General features: G+C 42.7%; 1 protein-coding gene across 1 annotated transcript; it reads left to right on the top strand.

The window, feature by feature from the left end:
• The first annotated feature begins 2,300 nt into the window (after positions 1-2,300).
• ldhd (lactate dehydrogenase D) lies at positions 2,301-11,051 on the top strand. Its single transcript, XM_041837235.2, has 11 exons — positions 2,301-2,534; positions 3,355-3,467; positions 3,860-4,001; positions 6,697-6,838; positions 7,148-7,307; positions 9,061-9,260; positions 9,523-9,651; positions 9,829-9,956; positions 10,056-10,146; positions 10,280-10,391; positions 10,510-11,051. Exons 1-11 carry the CDS (start codon positions 2,436-2,438, stop codon positions 10,673-10,675), a joined length of 1,482 nt encoding a protein of 493 aa, XP_041693169.1. The 5' UTR covers positions 2,301-2,435; the 3' UTR covers positions 10,676-11,051.
• The last annotated feature ends 75 nt before the right edge of the window (positions 11,052-11,126 follow it).

Here is an 11,126-nt window from a genome sequence, read left to right as displayed (position 1 = left end):
GCACCCCTGAGGGGCCCCCGTGTTGAGGATCAGTGTGGCGGATGTGTTGTTACCTACCCTTACCACCTGGTGGCGGCCCGTCAGGAAGTCCAGGATCCAGTTGTAGAGGGAGGTGTTTAGTCCCAGGGTCCTTAGTTTAGTGATGAGCTTTGAGGGCACTATGGTGTTGAACGCTGAGCTGTAGTCAATGAATAGCATTCTCACATAGGTGTTCTTTTTGTCCAGGTGTGAAAGGGCAGTGTGGAGCACAATAGAGATTGTATCATCTGTGGATCTGTTGGGGCGGTATGCAAATTAGAGTGGGTCTAGGGTTTCTGGGATAATGGTGTTGATGTGAGCCATGACCAGCCTTTCAAAGCACTTCATGGCTACAGACGTGAGTGCCACGGGTCGGTAGTCATTTAGGCAGGTTACCTTAGTGTTCTTGGGCACAGGGACTATGGTGGTCTGCTTGAAACATGTTGGTATTACAGACTTGGACAGGGAGAGGTTGAAAATGTCAGTGAAGACACTTGCCAGTTGGTCAGCGCATGCTCTGAGTACACGTCCTGGTAATCTTGTGAATGTTGACCTGTTTAAAGGTCTTACTCACTTCGGCTACGGAGAGCGTGATCACACAGTCGTCCGGAACAGCTGATGCTCATGCATGCTTCAGTGTTACTTGCCTCGAAGCAAGCATAGAAGTAATTTAGCTCGTCTGGTAGTCTCGTGTCACTGGGCAGCTCGCGGCTGTGCTTCCCTTTGTAGTCTGTAATAGTTTGCAAGCCCTGCCACATCGACGAGTGTCGGAGCCAGGTTAGTACGATTCGATCTTAGTCTTGTATTGACGCTTTGCCTGTTTTATGGTTCGGAGGGCATAGCAGGGTTTCTTATAAGCTTCCGGGTTAGTGTCCCGCTCCTTGAAAGCAGCAGCTCTACCCTTTAGCTCAGTGCGGATGTTGCCTGTAATCCAAGACTTCTGGTTGGGGTATGTACATACAGTCACTGTGGGGACAACGTCATCGATGCACTTATTGATGAAGCCAGTGACTAATGTGGTGTACTCAATGCCATCAGAATAATCCCAGAACATATTCCAGACTGTGCTAGCGAAACAGTCCTGTAGTTTAGCATCTGCTTCATCTGACCACTTTTTTATTGACCGAGTCACTGTTGCTTCCTGCTAGAATGGCTAGCTACATAAACAACACAAAATCTTGATGTTATATTTTGTCATGAATATTTCCTAGCTTTAGTCAGGGAGCTTATCCAATTCCAAAAATCGTGCACATTTGTTTGCCATAAGCCCTAGTACCTTGCATCTGACTATAGCCTACTAGATAAGGAATAGCCTAGAGGAGACTTGTGTTACCATACTCCCATCTAGTGGAACGATGTTATCACTATAGGCTTCTTTCCTGTCTGACATTTGCATTCAATGTGTCACTTTGTGACTTTGGCCAAATTGATAAAGAATCATGGCTTAATTAAAAGGCTCATAATAACAAATTGATAGCTAATCATTTCTGAGTACCATACTGTGATTGTTTTCAATAAAAATGGTCTGTCTGTGAGTGGTTTGAGTGGGAGGGGAAAACTGAAAACTAGCTTTGGAACTCTCTAATTGATCTATTTACTAATTTTCCGCCTGGTGTTGTCACCAGGCAGGCCAAAACTCCATCCCACCAAAACAGGCTGAAATTTCAGGAGGTCTTTTCAAAAAACGCTTACAATAAAATGGCATTATCATAATATTATTCCAACCTCAGTGTGGAAATATATATAAAATACAGGAAAATCACGTTTTTGACTGCACTGGGCATTTAAGCCGTTGCCCAAGGTCTGGCTAGTCGAGACTAATGTGTAGGCAGGTACCTGGCGCGAGGTCGACATCTGAAGTGCGATGACGCGAAAGCGTAAGAATGGCGCTGTTAACATCAGATATTCATCTCCGGAGTATACATACCTATGTCTCCTTATTACAAACCAAGTAATCTTACTTATAGGTCTTCATGCTCTCTTGAGAACCTTGATTAACCGCGAAAACGATTCAGTCGGCAGTGGTGAGCCAGTCCAGGATGTATTGGGCCTCCCTACCAGGCCGACGGCCTGTTGTAGGCTCGTTTAGGGCCAAAGTAGTGGGCTGGGGTGGTGGGATAGTGTATAGGTGCAGGGTTAGATTGTAGCGCAATTAAAGTTTCCCCATTCCCCTTTTTTTTTGGTGACCAAAATGTGTAATCCGTACTCCGACCTGCGAAAGGCAGCAATACAACACAGCGTCTAGTCTGCCGGAAAACCACACTAAGAAGAAGAAGAAGTCTCGACGTCACCACTGTAAACTTCTGCTCCGGAAGAATACTTAGTCCATTATGAAATCACAGGCGACAGATAAGTAAACTTAGTATACAGTAGCTTATTATTTAAGAAAAGATTTCACGGTCCGACATACTGTGAATATGACCTTCGCCTTGAGATCAACGCGACGCTTGTACACTCACCTGTCAACGTCTGGTTTCGTGCAGTGTCGCACTATCCAGAAAGAACACAATTTAAAAGTGAGCATTCAATTAACTTGGTAATGTGTCAGTTTGTTCTGATATTTTGATCATACCGGTAGTTAATGTTTAAAAGCTTGATATAATATTGATCTGGTTGATAGATAACCGAAATGCACGGCTGCATTTATTCTGTAGGCTAGTAGAGCCTTAGCCTTTGACCATTACATGACACGTAAGTCATTGGACGAAGGCGTCTCCTGTTGGGGGTAGTTTTGTTCAGATCCAGACGTTCAATCTGAACATTAACATGCATCTCTTGCGCTACGGTTTTAAAAACATAAGGACCTTATATTTCATATCAGCGAAAAAAAAATCAAAAAACAAAAGGAGATGAATATCTGATGTTAGTGATTTTTTCAAAAAACAAAAGGTTAAATTGATACACACCTTGTTATTAAGGTTATTATGGCCATATCTCCATGTTACAGCGCTTGTTTACTGAAAACAGATGGAAGACAAGAGGCGACCACCTGTACTAATTAGCTATCTAGCATGTTCCGAACACCTGTGTGTAATGCCGCGTTCATTACATTTACATTTTAGTCATTTAGCAGACGCTCTTATCCAGAGCGACTTACAGTTAGTGCATACATTATTTATTTATATTTTTCATACTGGCCCCCTGTGGGAATCGAACCCACAACCCTGGCGTTGCAAACGCCATGCTCTACCAACTGAGCTACCTGCCGGCCATTCCCTCCCCTCCCCTACCCTGGACGACGCTGGGACAATTGTGCGCCGCCCCATGGGTTCTTGTATAGTCCCCTTGTTCAGGTATGGCTAAAATGTTATTATTATTTGTGTGTCCCTGTGTTAGAATGGTGGGTGGGAGCGGGTGATCCCTGCATTCCGCTCTGTGTGTGGTGAAGATGGAGTGTCCTTGGGTGAAGCAGTCAGGGAGCAACATGGCAGAGACGAGTCTGTACACAGGTGAGCTCAGCCATCTGGCACAGAGCAGGTATGTTCTGTCTCCAACATGCACACACACATACATGCACACACTCGATTTGTGTATGTGTTTCAGGGTTGGGGTCAATTCGAATTGAAGGCAGTCAATTCAGGAAGTAAACTTAAATTACAATTTAATAGTTGAAAAAAGGGCATTTATTTTCAATGACTTCTCAATAAACTGAACAGTAGAAGCTATAAAAAAAAAAAAAATCAGAATATTAAATTCACATCAATTCCTGAATTGACTGCCTTCAATTTGAATTGACCCAACCCTGATGTGTTTCTTGTGATGGATAGCTACAGGGATTCGGGGTGTGCCTTTGAGTGGTTCTAGGAGTGTCCTATAAGTCTAAGTGATTGTTCTCTCGCAGATGTCGCCCCCCAGACGTAGTGGTGTGGCCGCGTAGTGTGGAGGAGGTCAGTGCCCTCGCCAAGATCTGCCACCACCACCACCTTCCCATCATCCCCTTTGGCACGGGCACAGGCCTCGAGGGCGGAGTGGGGGCACTTAAGGTGAGAGAGAATCAGTCTGTCAAGGAGATATATATCAGTCTGGCAAGTTTGATTAATCTCTCTGTGAATTTATAGTCATTCCACCTCAAAAAGTACAAGAAAGAGGATTTCGACACCCGCCATCTCAGATTGTTCTGAAATCCTTTCTGTAGTTAGAAACAGGAATATGATTAGCATTCCTTGTAGAAATATAGTTTGATTTAAGCTAATTGACTGTACACAAATGAGCCATTTTAATTGATAGGATTCAGATAATCTTCAATAAATATAGTACCTAACATCCGATTCGGACCTTAATTCTTCCTAACAATGAGTAAGACAAGGAATCCAATAAAATTATAAAAAGCCACCCACAGACCCCACTCTGATCCAACAACCAATATACAGTATTGGTTATCTGTGTTTGACAAGTAGTATGGAGTAAGGCTTCTTCTTCATCCTTTGTAAGGTATTCTCTGTCAATCTGGTAATGTTTTTTTCCCCCTGTTCAGAGAAATTAGTAATTGAAGTAACTTTACCATAAATTAGTGTGAAAATACCAAGTTTTGCCCACTAGATGCCGCTATTCCTGCTACTGGCACCACACCCTTTTATCCATGTTGCTGGTCTCTTGTGTTTATTAAATAGATCACAACATTCTCTTTGCAACTTTGGGTAGAAAACCAATAGATTTTGCTCATGATGAAACTAGATTTTATGGTCATCCTCACAATTCAAGCCAGTCCTCCATGAAAGCAATTCCGTTTTTCATTCTCATAGGCTTAATTTCTGACCATGAAACAGCCCCTCTGTGTGTGGTTTATTCCCTTCAAAAAAGGTCTGGATTAGTTTGACCATTCCTGGAGAACAAGCAAACCATTAGGCTACAGCACTTCAATGGTAAAAGTCCCAAACACACACACTATAGTATTTTGCAATGGTAATTGTATTGGGTTGGGTTTAATGGTAAATGTCACTGATCACACTACATATAGAGATGTTTTCAAATAATGTTTTAGAAAAACATATGACTGCCATGCAATGGATTATATTTGAATTACTTTATTAGGGTTGTCACAACATTTTAGTCACTAGCACACAGTGGTGGTAAAAGTACCCAACTGTCATACTTGAGTAAAAGTAAAGATACCTTAATAGAAAATGACTCAAGTAAAAGTCACCCAGTAAAATTCTACATGAGTCAAAGTCAAAGTATTTGGTTTAAAATATACTTAAGTATCAAACGTAAAAGTGTAAATAATTTCAAATTCCTTATATTAAGGAAACCAGATGGCACCATTTTCTTGTTTTTTTAATTTACAGAAAGCAAGGGGCACACTCCAACACACAGACATCATTTACAAACGAAGCATGTGAGTTTAGTGAGTCTGCCAGATCATAGTCAGTAGGGATGACCAGGGATGCTTGTTTGATAAGTGTGTGAATTTGACTATTTTCCTGTCCTGCTAAGCATTCAAAATGTAACGAGTACTTTTGGGTGTCAGTGAAAATGTATGGAGTAAAAAGTACATTTATTTTCTTTAAGAATGTAGTAAAGTAAAAGTTGGCAAAAATATAAATAGTAAAGTACAGATACCCAAAAAAACTACGTAAGTAGTATTTTTACTTAAGTACCTTACACCACTGCTAGCACATTTCTCCATCAAAGTTTTAGATTTGAAAGAAAAGTATTCATATGAGAATTGCACCATACGGATAGCCCTCAGAGAGCTGCCATTTGTTGGACGGGAGAGCTGGGTTGAAGCATTAGGTTGCTAAGAGAAGGACAAACTGAATTGCTTTCATGGAGGACTGGCTTGACCACACAATTTATTTTCATAGTGAGCAAAAGCTATTGGGTTTTCTACACAATTTCCAAAGAAAATGTTGTGATTCATTTAATAAAACAGCAAAATGGATAAAAGGGTGTGGTGGCAGTAGCAGCAACAGTGGCATCTATTGGGCAAAACATGGTACTTTCTCACAAATGTATGGTAAATCATGCAAGTGACTTCAATGGCTAATTTCTCTAAACGGGGTTAAAAATAAACATCACCCTATTCACAGGGAATACATTACAAATGGTGAATAAGCAATACTCTAAGCCACAGCTCCATACTACTTGTCAAACAAAGAGAACTGATACTGTGTACTGGTTGATGGCGTGGGGTCTGTGGGTGGCTTTTTATAATTTTAGTGGATTCCTCATATCTCACACAATGGTAGGAAAAAGTTCAGTCCAAATCGGATGTTGGGTACTATAATTTGTTGAATATTATGTGAATCCAATTTGGGTGCTATCAATTAGCTTTATTTCTCAATAACAATCTGAGATGGTGGGTGTCATGGCTTGCTGAAATGACATGGAATGACCCTAGAGAGAAAGACTACTAGAGTGAGAGAGAAAGTTGTTTTGTGTAAAAGCCGTAATAATTCATGTTGATGTTTTTTGTTTCTCTCACAATGTTAGTTGGAATGTGTGACAGAGTAAGACAGGATGCAGTGTCATCATCTCCTAAAGGTGTCTAAATGGAGGGTGCTGTGTAAGAGGTCTTGCAAAAGGGCTCAATGCGTTGTCACTGCTGTTGTCAGTACCAAACAACGCAGGCAGACGTCTGTACAGTGCATCCCTGACCTCTAATAATGTGGGTCCTTGTATTCACAATGTTTCATTGAGGGTCGATATGAAGTATTCCTAAGTGTGTGTGTGTGTAAGGGCGGGGTGTGTTTCAGTCTGAGGAACATGGACAGGGTGTTGGACCTCCATCAGGAGGACTTTGATGTGAGTGTGGAGCCTGGTGTGACACGCAAAGGCCTCAACTCCTACCTGAGAGACACGGGCCTGTGGTTTCCTGTCGGTGAGTCACGTGACCTGCAATGATGACACTGCACCAACGGGCGGCCCAATAGGCCTGTCACTACACACCCGGAGTTTAGTTAATCATTGTGAAATTAAGGGGAACGTTTTTCTATTGTGAAATACGGGTCCATGGGTGGAAAATGTTGGGAACCCCTGATCTAAGTAATCATACAAACTACTTTCATGTACAATGGTATTGCATGATCGTCATTCTAGCTGGCATTTTGAGCCTTCAATTGTGAAGAATATTTGTGAAGTGTTAGGTATGAAGTCACTGAGGTGTTCTACTGTCTGTCGTCACACACAGACCCTGGTGCAGATGCTTCTCTGTGTGGCATGGCTGCCACCAGTGCATCAGGCACCAATGCGGTGCGCTACGGCACCATGCGGGAGAACGTACTCAACCTAGAGGTGGTCCTGGCAGATGGATCCATCATTCACACAGCAGGCAGGGGGCGCCGGCCAAGGTAACACTCCCAAACATGTATATATTCATGGTTATGTACAGTTGAAGTCTGAGGTTTACATACACTTAGTTACACTCCACAAATTTCTTGGTAACAAACTATAGTTTTGGCAAGTCGGTTAGGACATCTACTTTGTGCATGACACAAGTAATTTTTCCAACAATTGTTTACAGACAGATTATTTCATTTATAATTCACTGTATCACAATTCCAGTGGGTCAGAAGTTTACATACACTAAGTTGACTGTGCCTTTAAACAGCTTGGAAAAATTCCAGAAAATGTAATGGCTTTAGAAACTTCTGATAGGCTAATTGACATCATTTTAGTCATTTGGAGGTGTACCTGTGGATGTATTTCAAGGCCTACCTTCAAACTCAGTGCCTCTGCTTGACATCATGGGAAAATCAAAAGAAATCAGCCAAGACCTCAGAAAAAAAATGGTAGACCTCCACAAGTCTGGTTCATCCTTGGGAGCAATTTCCAAACGCCTGAAGGTACCACGTTCATCTGTACAAACAATAGTACGCAAGTATAAACACCATGGGACCACGCAGCCGTCATACCGCTCAGGAAGGAGACGCGTTCTGTCTCCTAGAGATGAACGTACTTAGTGTGAAAAGTGCAAATAAATCTCAGAACAACAGCAAAGGACCTTGTGAAGATGCTGGAGGAAACAACAGGTACAAAAGTATCTATATCCACAGTAAAACGAGTCCTATATCGACATAACCTGAATGGCCGCTCAGCAAGGAAGAAGCCACTGCTCCAAAACCGCCATAAAAAAGCCAGACTACGGTTTGCAACTGCACATGGGGACAAAGATCGTACTTTTGGAGGAATGTCCTCTGGTCTGATGAAACAAAAAATAGAACTGTTTGGCCATAATGACCATCATTATGTTTGGAGGAAAAAGGGGAATGCTTGCAAGCCGAAGAACACCATCCCAACCGTGAAGCACGGGGGTGGCAGCATCATTCTATGGGGGTGCTTTGCTGCAGGAGGGACTGGTGCATTTCACAAAATAGATGGCATCATGAGGAAGGAAAATTATGTGTATATATTGAAGCAACATCTCAAGACATCAGTCAGGAAGTTAAAGCTTGGTCGCAAATGGACAAACCCAAGCATACTTCCAAAGTTATGGCTTAAGGACAACAAAGTCAAGGTATTGGAGTGACCTCAATCCTATAGAAAATGTGTGGGCAGAACTGAAAAAGCGTGTGCGAGCAAGGAGGCCTACAAACCTGACTCAGTTACACCAGCTCTGTCAGGAGGAATGGGCCAAAATTCACCCAATTTATTGTGGGAAGCTTGTGGAAGGCTACCCGAAACGTTTGACCCAAGTTAAACAATTTAAAGGCAATGCTACCAAATACTAATTGAGTGCATGTAAACTTCTGACCCACTGGGAATGTGATGAAAGAGAAATAAAAGCTTAAATAAATAATTCTCTCTACAATTATTCTGACATTTCACATTCTTAAAATAAAGTGGTGATCCTAACTGACCTAAGACATTTATTAGGATTAAATGTCAGGAATTGTGAAAAACTAAGTTTACATTTATTTGGCTAAGGTGTATGTAAACTTCCGACTTCAACTGTACATCATTGCTTACACTGCCAGGCCTGAAACAGAAAATTACAGTTAAAACATGTTTTAGGTTTTTAATAGCTAAACACTGTGGCGTTTTCTCTCTTTCTGTAATTTCACCAGTAATGACATGTATGACCTTTGACCTTCTCTCCGTTAGGAAGACATCAGCGGGGTACAACCTGACCAACCTGTTTGTGGGTTCAGAGGGCACTCTGGGGGTGATCACCAAGACCACCCTGCGTCTCTACGGGGTGCCAGAGGCCATGGTGTCTGCTGTGTGCACCTTCCCCTCTGTCCAGGCAGCAGTGGACAGCACTGTGCAGGTCCTCCAAACTGGAGTGCCCATCGCACGCATCGGTGAGTAGATGAGGTGGCCATTTACTCGCTTTTAACACAGAACTTACCTCTGCGTTCATTGTTTTCTTACAGTAAAGTGCCTGTCCATCTTAAACTGACACTGAGCAAGAGACTGATATGCATTCTTACTCAGAGTAACCAAGGGCTTTAGACACTATTTGGAGGACCTGATGCTATTTAAAACACTGACCAAGTGTTTTACCACCATCTTCTCAGAGGAGCTGGAGCCTTGTTCTAATCCAACCACGTCTGTCCTTTCCAGAGTTCCTTGATGATGTGATGATTGACGCCTGTAACAGCTTCAACTCCCTGTCCTACCCCGTGGCCCCCACTCTCTTCCTGGAGTTCCACGGCACTGAGAAGAGTCTGGAGGAGCAGGTTACCGTCACAGGTGTGTGTGTGTGTTGTTATTTTGTTGCTATACTGTGTTATATTGTTATACTGAATGTATGATGTAATTGTACGTTAAAAGGAACATCAGTTGTGATAGTTTGCTGTAAATTCGACCTGTGAGAGTGAGATTTCTTCTTATTTGTTGATGGGAAACTACTTGTTGTGGTGTGTCTAGAGGAGATCACGCAGGCTAACGGTGGGTCAGACTTTAGCTGGGCACGGGATGCAGAGACCCGCGGGCGCCTGTGGAAGGCACGACACGATGCCTGGTACGCTGCCCTGGCACTCAGACCGGGCTGCAAGGTAAGGAAGGCTCTGATAAATAATGTCTTCACTTTGTTTGTAATGACGGATCCAGTGTTGACGTAACAGAAATGTGCTGACTCCATTTTGGTCCTGCAGGCCTATTCCACAGATGTGTGCGTCCCTCTCTCTCGTCTCCCTCAGATCATTGTGGAAACCAAGGAGGACCTGATGCTAAACAGACTCACAGGTAACGGCTAGCTAACACTCAACAGACTCCCTCTTGGTGCATCACTCAGAGGATACAATATTTGTGTATGTGCATGTTACTGTACATGTTTGTGTGTGACCAGTAGTGTATTGAGGATTATTTCTCTCCTGAGGTCCGATCGCGGGTCATGTTGGAGATGGAAACTTCCATTGTATAATGGTCATGGATCCCAATGACCAGGGTGAGGTCACTAGAGTTCATGAGTTCACTGAGAGACTGGCCAGGTACTGTATGTCTCTTTCCTCCCTATATCGCCATTAATCGGCCCCTTGTTCCTGACCATGGAACTCATTCTCTCTTATCCCTGTATTTATATTTCTCTGTTTCTCTCTCACGCTGTAGGAGAGCACTGGCCATGGACGGGACATGTACAGGGGAGCACGGGGTGGGCTTGGGGAAACGAGCGTTGCTCCGAGAAGAGATGGGACCCCTGGCCATCGAGGTCATGCAGGGCCTCAAAGCGTCCCTGGACCCCAAGAACCTCATGAATCCTGGGAAGGTTCTGTAGCTGAAGGTACTGAAGCTATCACCTTATCAGAGCACTGAATCAATGAATGAAGTGTAATACTTAGGGATGCAATACCTCTGTCTGCCACAGGGTGTCAGTTGGGTATTTTATAGCGTGACTGACAGCACAAAGGGCAAATTGTGTTATTTTTGTGTCCCCTGAAGTTCCTCAGAATTAACTGCTGGTAATTTAGATGTTATTACAATGGAACTGTTTGACTTGAAATTATTTATTTACAACAATCCTAATGCATTGTTTTGCATTTTGTTTCTGCTAAATTATGTGCCCTGTTGATGTGTACATACTGTATTCAAACTGTAATTGGCCACTTCTGATTGACAATGAAGTATTTTTTTAATAAAAATTCCTCATCATATTGCCATGGTGAAGTTGCTCTTATGTCTAAAGATTTCTTCTTACAATCTGATTTGCTCCTTTTTAAGACAATCTT

This window comes from Coregonus clupeaformis, chromosome 19 (genome assembly GCF_020615455.1).
Source record: "Coregonus clupeaformis isolate EN_2021a chromosome 19, ASM2061545v1, whole genome shotgun sequence".
Classification (NCBI taxonomy): Eukaryota; Metazoa; Chordata; class Actinopteri; order Salmoniformes; family Salmonidae; genus Coregonus; species Coregonus clupeaformis.
The sequence above is the reverse complement of the archived record's forward strand: the minus strand, read 5'-3'. Positions and strand labels throughout refer to the sequence as shown.

What these genes read in the sequence shown, in the direction of transcription:
- ldhd (XM_041837235.2), top strand. Translation starts at nt 2,436, where the DNA reads ATGACCTTCGCCTTGAGATCAACGCGACGCTTGTACACTCACCTGTCA. An exon ending in GCGGAGTGGGGGCACTTAAG is followed by an intron (nt 4,002 to 6,696) that starts GTGAGAGAGAAT and finishes TGTGTGTGTAAG; the next exon opens with GGCGGGGTGTGTTTCAGTCT. An exon ending in GGCAGGGGGCGCCGGCCAAG is followed by an intron (nt 7,308 to 9,060) that starts GTAACACTCCCA and finishes TCTCTCCGTTAG; the next exon opens with GAAGACATCAGCGGGGTACA.